General features: G+C 44.1%; 1 protein-coding gene across 1 annotated transcript in view; it reads left to right on the forward strand.

Annotated features, from left to right (window-relative positions):
* The window catches only part of miga1 (mitoguardin 1), a 44,212-nt gene extending 21,595 nt beyond the window's left edge, over positions 1 to 22,617 (forward strand). The window contains exons 8-16 of the mRNA XM_084326873.1: positions 1,156 to 1,256; positions 7,405 to 7,523; positions 12,134 to 12,206; positions 15,379 to 15,465; positions 15,559 to 15,657; positions 16,145 to 16,279; positions 19,208 to 19,261; positions 19,445 to 19,561; positions 21,036 to 22,617. Of these exons, the coding sequence (XP_084182999.1) occupies positions 1,156 to 1,256; positions 7,405 to 7,523; positions 12,134 to 12,206; positions 15,379 to 15,465; positions 15,559 to 15,657; positions 16,145 to 16,279; positions 19,208 to 19,261; positions 19,445 to 19,561; positions 21,036 to 21,254 (1,004 nt within the window). The 3' untranslated portion in view covers positions 21,255 to 22,617. The remainder of the gene's footprint in view (positions 1 to 1,155; positions 1,257 to 7,404; positions 7,524 to 12,133; positions 12,207 to 15,378; positions 15,466 to 15,558; positions 15,658 to 16,144; positions 16,280 to 19,207; positions 19,262 to 19,444; positions 19,562 to 21,035) is intronic.
* Positions 22,618 to 22,923: the final 306 nt, after the last annotated feature.

Here is a 22,923-nt window from a genome sequence, read left to right on the forward strand (position 1 = left end):
GCAATATACAATGTACAGGTGATTAAACTGGGTATAATATATATAAATTAGTACTACTGAGTAATAGTGCTAATCATATGTATGTACAGAGTTGTAGTATTAATATGTACAGTGATACAGGTATAAAGACATTATAATAAGTTATACTGGCCAGCAGCGTAACTAGTTAGAGTAGGTAAGGAATATGTACAGATGTATATCTAGTATCTACAGATATGTAAAAAGGATTATATGCCGGTATGTACAGACAGATGTGGATATATATATATAATATATATATACTGTATATATATTATATTATATATATAGAACTGTACATGCTATCATACAGAGTTATATGGGCTTGCATTCCTAGCGAGCTCTAACATTGGAATTGATTCTGGTGTGCTGGAAATTGCAGTGAATTCCAGCTACCGTACTTTTCGCACTATAAGCCGCACCTGACTATAAGCCGCAGCAGCTAAATTGAATGATGTGTACACATATAAGCCGCACTGGACTATAAGCCGCACGTGTTTTAATGTTTAATTACCATATGTAATTAGCATTGGGACACAATACTGTCGGACAAATAACAAGAATTAACTCATTTAAAGTTGTATTAAGTTTAGCAAATAAGGGAACAGATAAATAACATTTCAATGCAGTCAAAAAAGCAATATTTTGATTTTTACATTTTCGGGTTTGGTCACGTTGAGTCACATATAAGCCGCACCGTTATATAAGCCGCAGGGTCGAAAAATGGGGGGAAAAGCCGCAACTTATAGTCCGAAAAGTACGGTAGTTGACCTTTTTGGAGCTCTAGCTAAATGGACTTCAGTAAAAAATAAAAGATCTGGCTTTTCATGTGGTCACATTCACCCTGCGGTTCCACCAGCTGTTATCTATTAGTCTCTCTCTCTCTATTAGTGTTTCTCTCCCTCCCGCCCGCACCGTGAGCCCCGTTAGGATATTACCGTAATGAGATGAGCGCGGGGGAGCGGCGGGACACCCAAGAGCTGGGTCACAAACCATGTCCACAGCATCTGTGTGCCGCTAATCATCCCCCGCGCTCGTATCTGATCGATGACTTCCGAGTTGTGGCGAAGCGTCCGTCTGTGTTGTTGCCAATAATGTTTATTTCTATCCCGGCTAATGTGTTTATTTTGATCGCAGACAAAATGTCGGACGTGTCGTCCAGAGAGGAGCTGGAGGACTCTTGTCTGAGAGACACCATGAGCATCGCCTCCACCGACTCCTTTGTGTCTGCTGTCGAGGTGAGCATCACACGGGTCTACCATGTGGTCAGTCCCCCTAGTCGTGTGGTCAGTCCCCCTAGTCGTGTGGTCAGTCCCCCTAGTCGTGTGGTCAGTCCCCCTAGTCGTGTGGTCAGTCCCCCTAGTCGTGTGGTCAGTCCCCCTAGTCGTGTGGTCAGTGCCCCTAGTCATGTGGTCAGTCCCCCTAGTCATGTGGTCAGTCCCCCTAGTCGTGTGGTCAGTCCCCCTAGTCGTGTGGTCAGTCCCCCTAGTCGTGTGGTCAGTCGCCCTAGTCGTGTGGTCAGTCGCCCTAGTCGTGTGGTCAGTCCCCCTAGTCATGTGGTCAGTCCCCCTAGTCATGTGGTCAGTCCCCCTAGTCGTGTGGTCAGTCCCCCTAGTCGTGTGGTCAGTCCCCCTAGTCGTGTGGTCAGTCCCCCTAGTCGTGTGGTCAGTCCCTCTAGTCATGTGGTCAGTCCCCCTAGTCGTGTGGTCAGTCCCCCTAGTCGTGTGGTCAGTCCCCCTAGTCGTGTGGTCAGTCCCCCTAGTCATGTGGTCAGTCCCTAGTCATGTCATCAGACCACATCGCCTCACTTATATAAAGCATAAGACTGTGATCACATTACATGCCTTTTTAAAACACACCTGCACCTTTTTTCTATGGTTTTCAATGGTCTTGTCGTGACCGGCAAACGTCTCCTCCAAACGACGCGCTCCGTGTTTTTGAAGCAACGTTATTTCGGGGCGCTCTCGGTTGAAAAGGTTTCAACTTTAGCTGTGGACCACATCGACGTCAGTGTCTGTCACCTACTTGTCGGCAGACCAATCGAATCAACCGAGGGGAGGGATTACAAATCTGAAATCGGCTATTATCAATGCTAACTTAATGTGTGTAACTTCAGAACCCCAGGAAGACTAGAGGCTCTTTCATGTGTCATCTAATTTTTTTTTTTTTTTTTTTGATCTTTTTCCCCCTCCATTTTTCCTCCGATTTTTCTCCCATCCCAATGTTAGTCGTATGCCAATTCCCAGTCCCTTCCTGGTCGCTGCGCACTTACCCCCCACAGTCAGATCATCTGGGAGAGTGGAGGCTACCACGTGCTTCCTCCGACACACGTCCAGCCAATCACCGCTTCTTTTCACCTGGCAGCGCGGATTCTCATCGAGAGGGCGTAGCGTGTGGGAGGATCACACTATCCCCCTCAAGTCCTATCCGCGCTTAGCAGGCGCCCCGACCGAACTGTAGGAGTCGCTGTTTACAACGACCCGGACCCACTCAGCAAGACCGACGGCTTCTCAGTTACAGTGGGTGACAATATTGTCACAAGGAAAGACGAAATTACCTACCTGGGTTCCATCCTAGAGGCAAATCTTTCCTGTGACAAAATGGCATCCAATGTAATAAAAAAAGTCAACCAACGAACTAGATTCTTGTACCGGATCTCCTCTCTGGTAAACAAGAATACCCTGAGGACTCTGGCAGGAGCACTCATTCAAGGGTACTATGACTATGCGTGCACCTCATGGTACCAAAGCACCTCAAAGGCGCTTAAAACAAAATTACAAACATCACAAAACAAACTGGTCAGACTACTACTTGACCTGAACCCCAGAACCCACCTCACCCCTGCCCACTTTGCCAACCTAGGATGGCTTAGAGTAGACGACAGAGTACAGCAACTTGCAATGGGCCTGGTCTACAAGATACACTATACGACCGGGGTGCCCATGTACATGTCAAAATACTTCCCAAAGGTCAGTGAATACCACAACCACTACACCAGAGGAAGCTCAACAAATCATGTTAAACCCAGATTCGGCTCAAACAAGGGACTAAACACGTTTCGCAATTATGCCACAACAATGTGGAACGCCCTACCCAAAGCTGTAAAGGAATGTGAATCCCTGCCCACATTCAAAACCGCCCTTAAAGAGCACCTACGGGAGGCTGCAATTCGAAACTGGCCACCGTAAATGCCCAAAACCCCCACCACCTCCTAATAGACAGTCTCCTCCCCACCGCATGTATATATTCCCTCCCCGCCGTATGTATATTCCCCTCCCACCCACCCACCCCCTCCTAATGTACAGTCCCCTCCCCATCATATGTATATACTCTGTCAGGATCTAGGGGTAACAGTACTGTATATTTGAATACCGCCTATGTCACAAATGTATCAGTACTAAATACCTATATGTCCCTATGCCATAAATGTCATGTATGTTATGTATGTCATAAATGTCTATATGAATTGAAAATGGGGGACCCTGATGGAAACAAGACAAACGTCTTTCTCAGGTCTGCATCCCCTTAACAATTGTATGTATTGAGCCGTACTGTATTGTACCCATTCTGCAATCTGTTAAATAAAGTTTTCATTCATTTCATTCATTCATTCATCCCCGCCAGCTTCTCCCACCCTCTAATACAGCCAATTGTATTAGTGCAGACGGCCAGCCAAGCTGGTGACAACCCCGGAGCTGTGAGCTGGATTCGAACAGGCGAATCCAGCTCACAGCTCCGGGGTTGGTGACGAACGCAATCTCCGCTCAGCCACCTAACCGCCAATTCTAATGGGGATCTTTTAATAAACATAAACATTAGCTGAGGTAGCAACAGTATTCAGTGGTCACTCACTGGCTGTGCCCTGTGCACTTTTCATTCTCTATGTTCACCGCTGCACCTTGCGTTTTGAGCGCAAGAAAAAGGTGTCCAATCTGATCACAGCCTAAAAACATCAACTGACTCAAAAAGACTGGATTTGAAGTTTTCACAAATCAACCCAGTTTTACATTAGTTAACAGACAATGGCATTTGGCAGCTAGTTAAACATCACAACGTTGCCCTTTTGAATTGAGTTTAGTCAGTCCTGCGATTATTAAACACTGCTAATTCTCCAAGAATCAAGCATAAATTTGGTTGCTAGGATCGCAGAAAAAACCTCCCTGAAATCCTGGCAGGACTGTACAGCAGGATACAGTATATTATCTGTGTGCCATACCTTGAACCAAGAAATATCTGCACTCATTTTGCAATGAATTAACGTGTCAACTCTTTGGGAATATAGACTAGTCTAGAAGCTATTGTAGAGTCCGAGCTATTTAGGTAGAACTGGTAAGGTAAGATAAAATATTCCTTTATTGATCCCCTTGGGGAATTTCGGGCATCATAGCAGCATGGTGGAGGGGGTACAGGTTGGGCAGGGTAATGCTAGAAAGACATAAATATAGGAAATACAAGGGGGCGGTCGGATGGCGTAGCGGAGATTGCGCTAGTCACCAATGCAAGAGGCTGCGGTCTCGACTCCCGGAGTCAGCATTGCCTGCGGCTTGGGCCGATCGTCATACTAACTCGTTTGGCTGAGTTAGCGGGAGGGAAGTCGAGGTTGGTAATCTGGCATTGTGGACAGCGACGCCTACAGGTCAGGTCTGGGCGCCTGCTCAGCGAGAGGCAGGAAATGGTGAAGGCAGCGTGACCTCCCACGCATTACGCTTCACCAATGAGAATCCTCGCTGCCAGGTGAAAAGAGAGCCACTGGCTGTCTCCACATGTGTCGGAGGAAGCGTGTGGTAGACTTCAGGGTTCCCTTGTACTGACCAGTAGGAGGAACATGCGCACAACAACCAGGTAGGGGAGGGGGGGAATTGGCATAACGACTAAATTGGGATGGGGAGAAAAATAGAAAATCAGTCGGAGAAAAAGAGGATTAAAAAAAGAAATATATATATATATATATATATATATATATAGGCAATACAATGAAATCTGTATATATATATATATATATATATATATATATATATATATATATATACTGTATGTATATATAAATAAAGAAATGGAGAAAAAATAAACGGTGTAAACAATATAATTAACTCTAAAAATAAACTGTATACACAAGGTGCAGGTGAGGGTCTGTACCCTAACTGGCATGATATACGTCATACACTGGACTCCGTGCAGGTTTTGGTGGTTAAGAGTCAGACACACCTAGTGGTCAGACATTCCTAATAGTTCTCGAGTTAGCTGTTGGCAGCGGTCCATGCCCACATGGAGCCTATGCCCACATGGAGCCTGATGGCCGCTGGCACGAAGGACGAGATGGTTGGGTCATCTATTTGAACAGAAAAGCACACAGAAAGTGCACTTGGTACATGGAAGGTTGTCTCTCCCGACATGAACAGGGTGAGTTGCAGTGAGCTCAGCGGCTCTTCTAATCTCAGCCAGTTTGACGTGTTGCTAGCCGTCAGGCAGCTGGGGGGGGGATCTTGATTTAAATGCCCTACATCTTAGCTACATATAAACAACCAGGGTGTTTCCTGTATCTCCCTCATCTCATTTACTCATTAAGACACTGGGGGAGATCGAGCCGATTGGTGCCGCTAATGTTCTCGAACCCGGTCGACCAATAAAAAACAATTATGACCTTTTTGCAATGGGCCACTCCCATTACCAAGCCCCCTTTTTAGCCAATCGGCATGAACAGACACGCACTTGACCTCCAGGCCCCAATATCAGCCTCCTGGGGTGAAACCTGTGGCCAGAGGGTGGGGACATTTCTGTGGACCAACCAAAAGGGGGACTTATAAAGCTGCTGCTCACGGCTAATAAGAATCTGATTTTACAAGACTTAATTGTTTTTTTTATGAGTGTTGTTGCCGATATCCTCTCGTCTTGTAGGAATGTTCACACTAAGACCCGTGTCACCAGCAGTGTGTATCCGTGTCCGTAGGGTGTCCATCAGAGGAGCAAGGCGAGGCTCCCAGCAGTGAAAGTAGGTCAGCGGCAGGCAACACTCATATGGAGTGTGGAGAAGCAACTATAAATAGACATCAAACATTCCTCCATCCATGCGACAGTCGAGGGGGCAGCCACGTTTCCTCTGCAGCTTGGGGGTGGGGGGGGCCAGGGAACCCTGGCTGCTTTGGGACATGGTCAGCTCAGGGAGTTTAAGAGCTGAACCGTGTGATTAGACCCGAGAGAGACGTGCCGTCGCTCAAGACAGCCAGGTCATTCATTAAGCCAGACCAAGGTGAACCTCAAGTTCAGGCTCTTAATAGACCTACCGTATGTCTTAGGTCTTATTCACCATAGACCTATTAAAGGTGCTGTAAGTGATATCTTTCTACATTTAAGTGTTAAGTATCTCTACTACATTCTGACAGCCATCAAGGTGCTGTAAGTGATATCTTTCTACATGTAAGTGTTAAGTATCTCTACTACATTCTGACAGCCATCACTGATATAGAGTGTTCGGTCAGTAACATGGGTCTCCCAGTCCCTCCGCTCTGCAGTAAATAGACATTTTATTTCCTGCTATCCCGTTCCAACTTCATTCCACTTTATCCAATCAGGAGAGAGAGAGCTCTCACTGCAAAGATTATCTGACGAAAATAAGACATAAAAACTAGTTTTAAGCAAATACCTGTTGCTTGAAACTAGTAAAATAATCTGCCAGTGCAGTGAGATAATTTAGCTTTGTAAGATTTCTTGAAATAAGTACAAATATCTAGGGTTCTCTCTCCTGATTGGATAAAGTGGGAACGGGATACCAGAACATTTATTTTGTGTTTACTGCAGAGCAGGAGGGACTGGGAGACCCATGTTACTGACCAGACACTCTATATCAGTGATGGCTGTCAGAATGTAGAGCTATTTAACACGTATTTTAACTAAATAATTCCACTTAAAGCATATTTTACTTTATTTATACAAATACAGTGAATGCAGAGGCTTTTGTCATGGTTGGTCTACTGGAGGTGGAAAGAAATTTAAAAAAAAATTCGTGATACAATTTCTTTATTTTCCTTTTTCACATGACACAATACAGTAACAATAATAAATGAACAGAATAAGACATGACAATTGAATTAAATTATATTAAATCAATAAATTGTAAAATTATATATCCAGGTGTAGATCAGAACACCATAGGAGTGCCCACCCACCCCCGCTATCCAACAAAAAAAAACGGAACCCTCATAGATCATAGGCCCACTGCACATAAGGCTGAACATCCCAAGCCCCCACCCGCCCCAACAAGGTGGAATCTTTTTTTAGTGAATGACCAGAACCAGTTTCTTGGGTAAGTTATTATTCAGTGTATTTGTCTATATTTGACAAGGATTCTCACTCCATCCTCCCTTCCTCTGCTCTCCTCCTGTGGCCCAGCTCACGGAGCACAGAGACCTAAGGAGTGCCTACGCCCTGAGCCCTCTGTGTCACTACCCCTTCTACGAGGAGGCCCTGCAGATGGCTGATGACGGCAAGATCTCCTGTCGGGTGCTCCGGTAAGACTCCCCGCTATGGAGCTGTGCTCCCCTCAAGACATCCTCAGTGGACTAGTGTTCTTAAGATGTTGCCAATTAGTTGGGACAGTCTAGTTAATCATCAAATCTGTCAATTGTGATTTTTCTTTTCTTATTAAAGAAGCGTATATTTGGTACTGTTATGAGTTATTCCTGGAAAATGGCAAAACAACAACCGTTAAAAGGGGGACTTAGTTGAGAAAGACCCTAAACTAAAGGCTTGTTCTGACAGCCTCCAGCCAAGTCTAGCAATGCGGCTGCATTCAATTAATTTCCAAAGTACAGGAGCATAATGTAGTACATGTAGTATGTGTTGTACCTCGTAGAGGAGCGTATGTAGTACATGTAGTATGTGTTGTACCTCGTAGAGGAGCGTATATGTAGTATGTGTTGTACCTCGTAGAGGAGCGTATATGTAGTACATGTAGTATGTGTTGTACCTCGTAGAGGAGCGTATGTAGTACATGTAGTATGTGTTGTACCTCGTAGAGGAGCGTATATGTAGTACATGTAGTATGTGTTGTACCTCGTAGAGGAGCGTATATGTAGTACATGTAGTATGTGTTGTACCTCGTAGAGGAGCGTATATGTAGTACATGTAGTATGTGTTGTACCTCGTAGAGGAGCGTATATGTAGTACATGTAGTATGTGTTGTACCTCGTAGAGGAGCGTATATGTAGTACATGTAGTATGTGTTGTACCTCGTAGAGGAGCGTATATGTAGTATGTGTTGTACCTCGTAGAGGAGCGTATATGTAGTACATGTAGTATGTGTTGTACCTCGTAGAGGAGCGTATATGTAGTATGTGTTGTACCTCGTAGAGGAGCGTATATGTAGTATGTGTTGTACCTCGTAGAGGAGCGTATATGTTGATTGATTGATTGAAAACTTTATTAACAGATTGCAGAATGGGTACAGTACAGTACAGCTCAATACATACAATTGTTAAGGGGATGCAGACCAGAGAAAGACTTTCGTCTTGTTTACATCAGGGTCCCCCATTTTCAATTCATCGTAACATATGTGACATACATGACATACCGATAGACAGTACTGCTACATCTATACATTTATGACATACCAGATTTGCAATTACAGTACTGTTTGTGATACAAAAAGAGTCCAGAAAGAAAAGAGTATATACATTAGACGTAGAAACTGTACATTGGATTGGGTAGGTGGGGGTGGGGGGGGACTGTACATTGGAGGTGGGGGGGGGGGGGGGGTGGGTAGGAGTGGGGGGGGGGGGGGGGGGGTTGGGTAGGAGGGTTGGGTGGGGGACACTGTACACCTGTACAAACAAACACTGTACATTGGATTATTGACAAGACCATACTTGGTAATTTACTGTACATTGGAGGGGGTTGTGTTCGGACATTTACAGGGGCCAGTTTCGAGTTGCAGTCTCCCTTAGGTGTTTTTTGAGAGTGTTTTTGAAAGTGGGTAGTGATTCACATTCCTTTACAGCTTTGGGTAGGGCGTTCCACATTGATGTGGCATAATTGCGAAACGTGTTTAGTCCCTTGTTTGAGCCGAATCTGGGTTTAACGTGATTTGTGGAGCTCCCTCTGGTGTTGTGATCGTGGTATTCACTGACCTTTGGGAAGTATTTTGTCATGTACATGGGTACCTTGGTCGTGTAGTGTATCTTGTAGACCAGGCCCATTGCAAGTTGCTGTACTCTGTCGTCTACTCTAAGCCATCCTAGGTTGTCAAAGTGGGCAGGGGTGAGGTGGGTTCTAGGAGTAAGGTCAAGCAGTAGTCTGACCAGTTTGTTTTGAGATGTTTGTAATTTTGTTTTTAGCGCCTTTGAGGTGCTTTGGTACCATGAGGTGCAAGCATAGTCGTAGTACCCTTGAATGAGTGCTCCTGCTAGAGTCTTCAGGGTATTCTTGTTTACCAGTGAGGAGATCCGGTACAAGAATCGAGTTCGTTGGTTGACTTTTTTTATTACATTGGATGCCATTTTGTCACAGGAAAGATTTGCCTCTAGGATGGAACCCAGGTAGGTAATATCTTCTTTCCTTGTGACAATATTGTCACCCACTGTAACTGAGAAGCCGTCGGTCTTGCTGAGTTTGTTATTTGAACCGAAGAGAATGGACTCTGTTTTGCCCATGTGTAATGATAGTTTGTTATCAGCGAGCCATATGCAGATTTTGCCTAGTTCTGAGCTGAGGGTTTTTTCAACCTGTAACTTGTTCTTGTCAGAGACCAGCAGGGCTGAGTCGTCCGCAAACAGGAACAAGTTGCAGTCACATTTGCATAAATTAGGAACAGTAGCGGACCTAGTATGCTTCCTTGTGGAACACCACAGCTTACTGTGAGGGGGGGGATAGGGTACCGTTTACCTCCACCATCTGCTCTCTCCCCTCCAGGTAGGATTGCATCCAGCTCACTGATAAACTATCAAAACCAATTGCTTTTAGCTTGTCAATCAGAATGGTGTGATTGACAGTGTCGAAGGCCTTTTGTAGGTCCAGCATGACCATGCCGCAGTATTTGCCCGCGTCCACCTCTTGTTTGATGTGGTCGTTTAAATAGAGAAGGCATGTGTCAGTGGAGTGGGATGTTCTGAAGCCAGATTGGAATTCGTAGATTAGATTTCTTTCCGCAAGGTATTTTTCGACCTGTTCGTATAAAAAATTGTCCATGACTTTCGAGATGGAGGTAAGGATAGAAACAGGGCGGTAGTTGCCTGGGTCTAATTTACTGCCTTTTTTGTGCAGAGGGGTCACTCTCGCAATTTTGAAGTCCTTGGGGACGTGTCCCTGTTTTATGGAGATGTTTATTATGTGTGTGATGACTGGGGTGATGGCGGCTGCCGAGTCTCTGAGGAATTTGGAGGGGATGTTGTCATGGCCAGTGGCCTTGTTGGGTTGGAGGGCGCTCAGTTTTTTGAGTACCTCATCTGTTGTTACCATTTCCAGTTTGAAGTCGTCTTTGTGGACCGCTAGGTTCTTGTAGTATGCTACTATGTGTTCTACCCCATAATGCCCTGAGTGGGAGGGTAGTTTGTTTACCAGTGTTGTGGCTATGTTTGTGAAGAAACTATTTAAGTAATTGGCTACATCCAGCTTTTCTGTGATGAGCGTGTTGTCTGTCTTTATGTTTATGTTTGAGAATCTGGTTTTAAGTTTTTTACTGCAGCCTAGTTGGTTATTGAGTAATTTCCAAAGTTCACATGGTTTGTTTTTGTTTTCCTCGGTTTTGTCATTGATGAATTTTTTTTTTGCTGTTTTGATCATGGAGTTTACATCATTTCTTAGTCTGTTTCTTTCCAGTTTGAGTTCAGTCACGTGGGCTTGGAGTTCACTGCTCGTGCTTATGGTAAGCTTTGACTGACTTTTACGAAACTCGGAGCATTTTTTGTCTCTGGTTTTCATAGCGGTCAGTATTTCAGCGTGCATCCACGGCTCAGCGCGATTTTTTACCCTGGTGGTTCTTAGGGGGGCCATGTTGTTTAGTATCGTTGAAAATTTGGTTTTGAAGCCAAGCCATGTTTCTTCAACCAGTGTACCATTGAGCTCATCTGACCAGTCCAGACTCTCCAGTTCAAGGTTAAAGGCCTCGCTAGAGTAGGTTTTGAGGTCTCTAGATGTGACTGTTTTGTGACAGCCAGCCTTTTGTTTTAGCTTTTTGCGCGTACAGAATATCATATAATGATCACTTAACCCGCATGCTATAACCCCTTTATTGGCGATCTTGGACTTGTCAGAGGTCAGGATGAGGTCAATGGTAGTCTGAGTTGACTCACACACACGTGTGGGTTGTGTGATTAGTTGGCTGAGGCCGTGCAGATCACAAAACCTATTGTAGGATTTGAAGACGGGTGCATCTTTTTGTTGCATATCCGTGTTCCAATCCCCAATAAGAATCATTTCTGTATCCTCAACTCCAGCTATGCACGCATCCAACACATCATAAAAGCCATTTTGGTCTGGCGGTCTGTAAATTGTGCCGACTAGAACAGATTTAGCCCTTTCAAATAGAATTTCTACAAAAACATGTAGTACATGTAGTATGTGTTGTACCTCGTAGAGGAGCGTATATGTAGTACATGTAGTATGTGTTGTACCTCGTAGAGGAGCGTATATGTAGTACATGTAGTATGTGTTGTACCTCGTAGAGGAGCGTATATGTAGTATGTGTTGTACCTCAGGGCTGCATATGCTCCTCTACATCGGAAATTAATTGAAAGCAGCCACGCTCCTAGACTTAAAAACGGAGGCAGCCCTTCCCAGTTGCATCTCAATTAATACACTTTTCCAAGCTCTTAACCCTTTCACTACCACACTACAGGTTAACCCTTTCACTACCACCCTACAGACAGTTTAACGGTTGTAGTGGTGGAAGGGTTAACCTTTATGTAGTGTGGTTGTGAAAGGGTTAACCCATTGTTGTGTGGCAGTGAAAGAGTTAACCTTCTGTATTGTCGCAGTGAAAGGGTTAACCATTTGGTAGTGTGGTAGTGAAATGGTTAAAAACCCAGATGAGAGGGGATTCGATGCTGCTGATGGGTCTCATCCTTCAGCCTGTGCTCTCGTTGGACTCATCCCATGTGTTTTGTTCCGTTTCTTCTATCCTCAGGACTGAGATGCTGGAGTGTCTCGGGGACACAGACTTCCTGGCCAAGTTGCATTGTGTGCGGCAGGCGTGTCAGGTATGACCTGGCCTCAGTAATGCTGAACAACCATTCACTTTAGAACAGGAGGTTCTCCGTACTACATTTAGTCATTTAGCGGACACTTTTATCCACAGTGACTTTGGACAAATTGTGAACAAGTCAGCAGCAGGGGTACATCTCTGGCAGCTAAGGATCAGTGGCATTGTTTGTCAAATAGTGTCGAACATGGGCGCCCCAGTGGCGAACCACATAGCGCGCTCAGCCACGACACGGCCGACCCGGGTTCGACTCCCGAACCCGTCGTTATTTGCCGAATGTCTTCCCCAAGGCCAGATTAAGACTTCAAAGGCCCCTGGGCCAGATTCTTGTGGAGGCCCCCCCCCACACACACACGTGCACGCACGCACAGTGGCGTTTTTATATGTCACTTTAAAAAATATATAGAATATTTAGAAGTGGTGGGCTCTGAGGGCCAAGCTAAAAGGACTTTGATCACCCCTGCCCACTTTGACAACCTAGGATGGCTTAGAGTAGACGACAGAGTACAGCAACTTGCAATGGGCCTGGTCTACAAGATACACTACACGACCGGGCGGCTACATGGCGTAGTGGGCAAGGCGCTCGCCACGAATGCGGAGACGCTGGGCTCGCCTGTTCGAGCCCAGCACTCCACATTGCTTTCAGTTTAGCTGGTCGTTCATACTAATACACATTGGCCGTATTAGGGGGGTGGGGATCGGGCAAACTGATGGGTGGGGATCGGGCGTTGTGGACAGCGACTCCTACAGGTCGGTTGGTGCGCCTGCGCAGTAGAATCAGGAAGTGTCGGGGGCAGCGTGAGCCTCCCACGAGTTACTCCTCGCCACTGAGAGATCGAGCTGCGCAGGTGAAAAGATGCGACTGCTGTTCTCAAGTACCGGAGGGGACTTGTGCTATGTATGACTTAGTCCACATTGCAGCCGGCTTGTGGGAGGCAAGAAACAGCGTTTGTGACAGGGGAGGGTTGAATTGGATGATACAAAATTGGGATGGGAGAAAATATAGAAAAATGGGAGAAAAAGTGGATCAAAAAAAAAAGATACACTACACGACCAAGGTACCCATGTACATGTCAAAATACTTCCCAAAGGTCAGTGAATACCACGATCACAACACCAGAGGGAGCTCCACAAATCATGTTAAACCCAGATTCGGCTCAAACAAGGGACTAAACACGTTTCGCAATTATGCCACATCAATGTGGAACGCCCTACCCAAAGCTGTAAAGGAATGTGAATCACTACCCACTTTCAAAAACACTCTCAAAGAACACCTATGGGAGACTGCAATTCGAAACTGGCCCCTGTAAATGTCCTAACACAACCCCCTCCAATGTACAGTAAATGACCAAGTATGGTTGTCAATATTCCAATGTACAGTTTTGCTTGTACAGTGTCCCCCACCAACCAACCCACCCACCCCTCCCACCCACCGACCCACCTCCAATGTACAGTCCCCCCCACCTCCACCCCACCTACCCAACGTCCTCCAATGTACAGTTTCTACGTCAAATGTATATACTCTCTTTTCTGGACTCTTTTCGTATCACAAACAGTACTGTATTTGCAAATCTGGTATGTCATAAATGTATAGATATAGCAGTACTGTATCTGTATGTCATGTATGTCATATATGTTATGATGAATTGAAAATGGGGGACATTAAGGGGATGCAGACCAGAGAAAGACGTTTGTCTTGTTTACATCAGGGTCCCCCATTTTCAATTCATAGTGACATGTATGACATGCACAACATATATGACATCATGACATTTATGGCATATGGACATACATGACATACAGGTATATAGTACTGTTACATTTGTGACATATATGATATGCAAATATACAGTACTGTTACCCATAGATCCTGACAGAGTATATACATATGATGGGGAGGGGACTGTACATTAGGAAGGGGTGGGTGGGTGGGAGAGAAATATACGGTGGGGAGAGAATATATACATTACATACGATGGGGAGGGGACTGTCTATTAGGTGGGGGTGGGGCTGTATGTATGTATGTATGTATGTATAAAAGAAAAAAAAATACAATAGAAATATTGACTGGCGTATAGGCGACTCTTTCGAAGTTGGTTAAGGTTAGCGTATGGAATCAGGGCTGGTGTTCCATCGCCCTGCTCTAAGACAAACTCTAACCTTAACCAACTTCGAAAGAGTGCCTAAGCTTAACCGGTGAAAGAAAGAGGCGTCACACGATTGGCGCTACCAGAAACGTCAGTGGCCAATCAGAGCGCAGAACGCGAACGCGGAACTGGAAATCCGTTGGTAAAATATTCAGGCGTCGGAGCTGGGATGTGGAGATGCAAGTTTTGACTTTTTATTGCTGTTTTTACCTCAAACGGAAAACCTCAAACTCTTATGAAGAGGAGAAAAAATACTCAAGATTAGCCACTTGCAGACGGCAGGGTGTGACGTACTGTATATTTTAGTTGATGAAATATTTTTGACTAAATATTTTAGTTGATGAAATATGTTTTCATTTCAGTGTCAGTATGACATCGATCTCCAAAATAAGAAAAGAATAAAAATAAAATGTGGGGCCTCTAGTGACGAGGGGCCTCCAATTTTTTTTTAGATAAAAGTTAAAAAAAAAATAAACATATTTGGGGCCTCTAGTGACGAGGGGCCTCCAAAAGGCCTCGAGTGACGAGGGGCCTCCAAATTTTTTTAAAAAAGTTAAAAAAATAATAATACTAATTTGGGGCCTCTAGTGACGAGGGGCCTTCAAAAAATTAAAGTTAAAAAAAAAATTCAAAAAATGTTGGGGCCTCTAGTGGCGAGGGGCCAAAAAAAATACAAAAAAAAAAGAAAAAAAAAATATTGGAGGCCCCTCATCACTAGAGGCCCACGGGCCGCGGCCTGGTCGTTAATCCGGCCCTGGTCTTCCCCCCACTCTGGTCTTCCCCCCACTCTGTCTCCCATTCCTCATCTGTCTCTCCCTACTGGACTGCCCAGTAGAAATAAAGCGATAAAACGCCAAAAAATAAATCTTTAAAAAAAATAGTGTCGAACATGAGTGTTACACTCTGAGTGCATAGACATATTAGCATGATAGGTGGTAGTATAAGGACTGTACATAATAGTACAGACGGTAAGTTTTTCATAATATTGTACCAACTAATATGTACTTATAATGTTCCCTACAGCTCATTTTGTGTGAAAGGGCAACCAGGACATTTCTGGCCGACACGGGGAAGAAGATTCTGTCTTCCATAATTGTCAAAGCACGAAAGGTACGGTGGAAACCACAGACTCCTAGATACTGAAATGTTCCTTCCGCCCATGACTGTTGGCCTCTCTGACTGTGATTTGTGGTTGGTCTTCAGAGCCCGTTGAGATTTGAGGAAGTGTTTGAGGAGATGATCTCCTTCCTGGAGGATACGGAGCACTGGGAGAACACGGAGGTGGAGCTGGCCACGCGTGGGGTGAGGCTTCTTCCATTTACCAACACTCCCAGAGCAGTGGTTCTCAAAGTGGGGTCTTTGAGGGGGTGCCAGGGGTCCCTGGCAAATTGGGGGATAGTTTAATATATTAATAATAAATAAGTGTGCCAATTCTCTCCACTGTTATCTCTCCACAGTACAGATGGTTCTGGAATTCTAGATTAAATCATGTGTAACAACAAATATCTTCTCGGATGGGGGTTCCTGAGACAAGATCTTAACAAATGGGGGTCCCTGACCTGTTGCATATTAATTTGGGGGTCCGTGACAGGAAAAGGTTTGAGAACCAGTCTCAGAGCATGTGAATACAATACAATGTCTGAACTTGTCAACTGACCATCACAAGAACCAGCCCAATAAAGAAATGGCTGTGTGACTGAAACAGAACTTTAGCCTGTAAAGGTCCAGAATGTTACACCCCCCCCCCCCCTGCAGTGTTTCTGATCAAAGCTTGGGTTGTTGATCTCAGGTCAAGCATCTGAACTTCTACGACATAGTGCTGGATTTCATCCTGATGGACTCATTTGAGGACCTGGAGAACCCGCCCACCTCCATCCAGAACGTGGTGAACAACCGCTGGCTCAACAGCTCCTTCAAAGAGACTGTGAGTGACTGAGCAAAGCTCTTTCATTGAGGTTTACGGTTCCTGGTGTTTTTCTAGACCAGGACAATGGTATTTGAAATGTCTTCCCCACGTTTGACATTCTGTCCTCCTGGTCTACAAATATCCAATGCGAGGCTGTCGGTTGATGCAGTTTTGGCAGTCAATAGCCATCAAGCATTAGATATGTAACAGCTAACACTTCATAAAAGATCTTAACACTTTGGGTGCCATGGGTTAAATTCATTATATACCATAGGTTGCCGGCTCTATTTGTCTATGGAGAAGTACCCCTTCTTTGCATGGCTATAACTTTTTAAATTCTATTGCTACATTGCCATTATTAGGGCCCATTCAAAGTCCTATATGTATTGTTCATTGTGTAGCAACGTTAAACTTTTTCATTCACATAATCATAGTAAAGTATGGTCTAATGTATAAGTATGTTTTCATCTCTTTCTGCAGCTTTTTCCAGAACGTGATATATAGCCCCAAATGCATTATATTGATGATGAAATACAGTTTGATGGCAATCGGGGCGATATAAAAAATTTCAATTGGACGTACTTCTAGAATGATCTACGTATGATCTGATGATGACCGGATGGGCGGGGGATCGTTTATAATTCCGTGGGCAGCGTTATATCATTCATCTAGTGTGGGTGATATGTTCATCATAACAGTTTATATGGAATACGATCAAAAAATAACGCTGAATCTTACCGTATCCTCCTCGCGCCGTTGGCCGATGAGCGTGGAACAGTCATTTACCTATTATGGTATGTAGAAATATCGGGTCCATTTCCAGCTTGTATAATAGTATATATGTCCAAATCATGTTGTTTATCGAGTTATTGGCAATCAATCGCTATGTATTGTGTCGAGATCGAGTCCCGTGAGCCAAACAGAGTGCCCGGAAGTAATATGGTCGACCAGCACAACCTCCATAGCACTTCCTGTTTGGCGATTGCGCCGATCGGCCACCAGATGGCGCTCCTGAACCGCCAGAGAGCTCAGTGGGTCCTCCTGGTGGATCTCAGGCCAGCGGAGGGGAAATATGAATCCGATCGCAGATTTTTGAAATATTGATATAAGGACGCTGTACAGCGTCCTCCGGCAACTTGAGCATGGCCGGGAATGACGCTGTAAAGCGTTTTCCGGCAGTCAAAGTGTTAATGTTGCCTTCCTTTTTTTTTTTTTTTTTTTTTTTTTTATTATTGCAAAACAAAAATTATTAAAAGTCAGTACTCAACACATAATGCATAATGAAACTAACAGTCAAGGTGGTTAAAATTACATGCAAGTACAGAAACAAGACAAAAAAAAAAGTCTATAATAACATTTTAACCGTATACAGTGTATATCCAGCGAAATTAACAATTATATAAATGTTTATATAGGACATAGTTCAAGTTCAAGTTCTTTAATAGTTGTCATACAGAAGTACAGAATACTTTCATACAAAATGCTTCTTACTGTTACGCTCCAGAGACTGTGCTAGACAAGATAGTATCAAATAACATAATAACATAATATAGCATGAATTTAGAAGAAGAAAATGAGGTCACAGTGTTCGGTATAGACATATGTACAATGTTCTGAGTTACCATATAATATACAATACACAATACTATGCAGTGTACTAATGTACAGTACTATCTAGTGCAAAGCAGAAATGGGATGAGGTACAATTTTAGGTACAATTTACAGTAAGGTGTACGAGTTGTAGTGCAATCCTTCATCCATAAATATATATAATACATATTTTCTAAAACCCTACACACATATGCTCCAGCTCGAACCCCCCCCTCCCGGACCCCTCCTTGGATAGTACCTCCATTATCCCTCACTCCTAACCAGACACTACCATTATAAGCTAGCTTTTATTCTCTCCACCACTTCTACCCACATTGACATTTTGGATTCGTTGAGACCCAGAATTCTTGCTGTAGATATTTCTTGATATATCACATCGAGATATGTAAGAGACCAAACTTTCCGGCAAATTTTTTCCGGTTGAAACCAACGTGATGCGATCAGTTTTTTAGCTACTGTGATACCCGATAAGACCAATCTCTTTAGCTGTGGATTTACTGCAAACTCAAAAACATCATTTAAAAGCAATACAGAGGGGTGTACTGGTATATTCCAAGATACGAGTTTTGATAATTGATAGGTCACATCTTTCCAGAATGCCTTAACTGGTGGGCAGTCCCAATACATGTGCATAAATGTCCCTTCGTCTCCATTTGTACATTGGGAGCATTTTGAGTCCTGTTTCAGGCCCATTCTGTTCAGTCTTATAGGAGTCAAGTATGTCCTGTGAATATAGTTAAGATTGATTTGTTGATGGTCCGGGTTCCTTGATGTAAGACGGACATTTGCCCATGCTTCTTGCCAATCAAAGTCACTTTCCAGGTCTGGAATATCCCTCCTCCAGACAGTGTCTAGTTGAAGGGTTTCATACGAGGACGTTAGTAATTGATAATAAAAACCTGATACAAAACCTCCCAATGTTTCTCTTTCATAGAAAAATTTGTGGTATCTGTGGTGTTCAACTGGTATGTGTAATGGAACACCGTGAGACTTCAAACATAGGCGAAAGTTGCCTTCCAAACATTAGAGGGATGTTAGATTTCAAATGTAACGGCTAATTTTATATAAAATGTTAATGTTGCCTTCCAAACACTAGACAAGACTCCACATGTAACAGCTAACTTTATATAAGACATCCATTAGACCCAACTAGCTAATGTTAGTAGTAGTGAATACTTATGAAAAGATTATATGATAATAAATTGAAATATTACATTTCCTCTTATTTGCCAGTTGGTCGACCAGGAGGAGTGAATTATGCCACATGTGGGGGAGGACATGTTTAATACCATTTGATCCATTTGTGATTCTGATTAATGCTGTTTTCCTTCACAGGCAGTGGCTTCTAGTTGTTGGTCAGTGTTAAAGCAGAAGAGGCAACATATGAAGGTACAAGTACCCTATGAATAGAAATCTTACCTTCTACTCCTCGAAATACTTCCTAAATACTAATGCAACAATGTCATGCATGCGGAAAAAGTACTCCCTGCTAGGTCTCGATGCTTTTCTGCATCTCTCTTTAGAAGATTGCACCTTTCCTAGAGTCCCTATAACTTGATTTGTTTGTCCCAGGTGCCCGACGGGTTCATTGCCCACTTCTATGCCGTGTGTGAGCAGATCAGCCCTGTGCTGGCCTGGGGCTTCCTGGGACCCAAGAGCTCCCTGCACGACTTCTGCTGCTTCTTCAAGGCAAGTGTCCGAATACTACTGTGTGGCCTGTTGATTAAAGAGACTGTTATGTAGGTGGAAGGTCAGGGGCTCGATGTGCCCATCTCTCGTCAGTCCCCCTGTGCAAGACACCCGGCCTAGGATAACCGTGAATGGCAGACTCTGCATTCTGAGCCTCTGGCCCCAGTGGTACCAGACATCAAGTGTGTTTAAAACCTACGTATCCAATGCATGATAGGAATTAGGCTAATCCAACTTCCCTTGCAAAATACTAATTAAAACTGCACTATTTAAAATGTTCAGGGGGAAATATCGTTTGTGATCTACACATCAGTCTGGCTGAACAAAAGTAAATCCAACTCTCAGCAATTGGCCTTTCGATCCCTATTCGACCTGTGGCACAGTCTCATGTCATCAGCGTAAATGTGTACAACACAAATGAAAAGCAGTTTTTTTTTTTCTTACCTTGCTTTAAGACATTCAGCAATACACCAGCTAAACATAAACAAAGTATTGTTATAGCGCCACCATATTCAACACTGGACCCCCTGGGTCTTCAGCAATACAACCATTCAATTGGATGAACAGTTCTCAAGATATGCAAAGGACAGACACGCACCAAACCTCCCCTTCCCTGGGTCCTCAGCAATACACCAGCCAATCGGATGAACAGTGAAAGATATGTGAATGACAGCGATTCCTTCTTTTATAGTCGTTAGATAGTTATGGTACACACCATTGTATCCTATATAATAAGGTCGGGTGAGCCTCTCTGGCAGAGACGTAAGTTGGCTTTTCTGCCCCTACATCATGGAATAATACCCTGCAGGAAACTCTGAAACTAGACACTCTGGTCATTACGGTTCTAAACCGTCGTTCATACTAATACACATTGGCCGTATTAGGGGGTGGGAAACTGATGGGTGGGGATCGGGCGTTCTGGACAGCGACTCCTACAGGTCGGTTGGTGCGCCTGCGCAGTAGAATCAGGAAGTGTCGGGGGCAGCGTGAGCCTCCCACGCGTTACTCCTCGCCACTGAGAGATCGAGCTGCGCAGGTGAAAAGATGAGACTGCTGTTACCTCAAGTACCGGAGGGGACTTGTGCTATGTATGACTTAGTCCACATTGCAGCCGGCTTGTGGGAGGCAAGAAACAGCGTTTGTGACAGGGGAGGGTTGAATTGGATGATACGAAATTGGGATGGGAGAAAATATAGAAAATGGGAGAAAAAGTGGATAAAAAAAAATTATTCTGATGTATTTATAAACACACTTGTGAATGTAACATCTCGACGTCACTGTAAATGTTTAACTACTCAGTGTATTTATAGAGTATAAATAAAGATTGAATGGTTAGATGCTGCTAGATGTCACTGAGAAGTTGCCTCCCTCAACTAGAGGGCCGCATTGTGAAAATTTGCAAAAGTGACATGTCCTAGTTATTTCAGTGTTAGTCTCTAGTGTAACATTATCTCCTGTATCTCGTCTGCCACAGGACCAAGTGGTGTTCTTCCTGAAGGACATCTTTGACCTGGAGAAGGTGCGCTACTCCTCGGTGGAGAGCCTGGCCGAGGACATGCTCCACCTGCTCCACCGGCGCTCGGAGCTGCTCCTGGCCTACCTGGGAGCAGACTCCCTGCGCCACCTCAACAGCTGCGTCTCTCCTCAGGTGCACCTGCTACCCAACGCCCTCCTGGAGGCACGAGTGCAGTGAGACCGGAGTTCCAAAACCATCCATCGCCCTCCATCCAAATGTCCCATACTCAAGTTAGCCATCATGACTTCTGCTCTGCTATCGTTCCATGTCATGAGACCAGTGGAACCCCGTCAATTCCAGGGAGACTGGTCTGCCTTTCAAACCAGTGAGACATCCTCTTCACGCCCTCTTACAGTGCCAAGACAGTGCATGTAAACAGATGTTTTTTTTTCTCTAAAATGAGTAATTATCGTTGCAGTGAGAATATTTTTTTATTTTAAGTATCATGCATTGTAAATAGTTGGTGCTGCTGAGCGCAGCGAGAGTACAAACATTGTTTTACCATAGTATTTATTTTATTGTACTGAAAAGGTATGAGATGAATATATTTTTAGAAGGTGTAATCATTGTTTTGTCAAACATGGATTCACAAGTGGATGTGATCTTGCCAGTTAAGGGCATGTTCCCCAGACAGCTCAAACATCCTGGTCTTAAACTAGGAGGATGGGTCAGTGACAGTGTCGTCACGGAAACGTTCTGATGGGTTACCACGGAGACGACAAGTGAAGTCTCATATGTGCATGCGAACATTAGAGTTGCGATTTGTGACCCCCCCCCCCCCCCCTTATAATTCTAGAATTTTGATTGCTAGTCCTCTGGCCTTGTTGCCTGGGAAACAACCATGAAACAAACTGTTGAGACGTGTTGACCAAAGCAGTTGGGTGTCGAGCTTACAAATGTATTTAAATTACCCATATCAGAGGTTGATCTCGGTAGTCCATAGCAACTGTACAGATCTCCACCTACCAACACTATAAACTATGTCTTGTAATGTCATACCGCACCGGAATGCACCACCAGACCTGCCATGCTGGAGATACAAGGCATGACGCTGTACAGACCGACTATGAGACTGTCACAAGCTATTCTGTCTGATGCCTGCCACAAGTGACGTATACATGTCTGGGGCCAAACACTCCCCATACTCTTGAGTCAGATCTATTAAAACAAGGGACATAGAACTGAGGCATGGAAACGACTTAACAAAGTGGAAATCACTAGTCTACTCTAAAAGTTCTCGAATGTAAATTTCACAATTACTTGACCCTCAGCCACTTTGTCACACTGAAGAAACTCATGAAGCCTTACTGTAAACGCCTTTCGTTGTCCGTCATATTGAATGTCAGTGCAATTCTTGCTTACTCATCCGTTATGACAATTATTACTGCCATGAATTATGTAAACAATTATTAAGTGTCAGCAATAAATGGGTTTGATATTTAGGGTAATGCAAGGGTTGTATTGAACTTGAGGCTTTGAATCTGATCCACCATGCACTAGTCGTTGTGTGCATGAATACCAAATAAAGACTCATACATACCCCTCACTGCGTCGTTATACTTTTACAAAGCAATGTACAGTAGTATAAAATAATGAAAATGACCGAAGCCGAGGCTTATAATTTGCTTATAAGTTACTGTATTCCGTCATTTTACAAGCCAGTAATCTGATTAGTTACTTTTCCAAGTGGCTGTGAGTTACTATTAAATTACCATCTCAATGCTGATGATAAAGAGCCAGGGGTAGTCAGCTAGACCGGAGTATGGCCTGATGGCTGATGTCGTCTCATGATGACCCGTCTGAGCAGCCACTCATGACATTATGCACTTTCAATAAAGCATTATAA

Source organism: Notolepis coatsorum, assembly GCF_963971535.1.
Source record: "Notolepis coatsorum genome assembly, chromosome: 13".
In the NCBI taxonomy this organism is placed as follows: Eukaryota; Metazoa; Chordata; class Actinopteri; order Aulopiformes; family Paralepididae; genus Notolepis; species Notolepis coatsorum.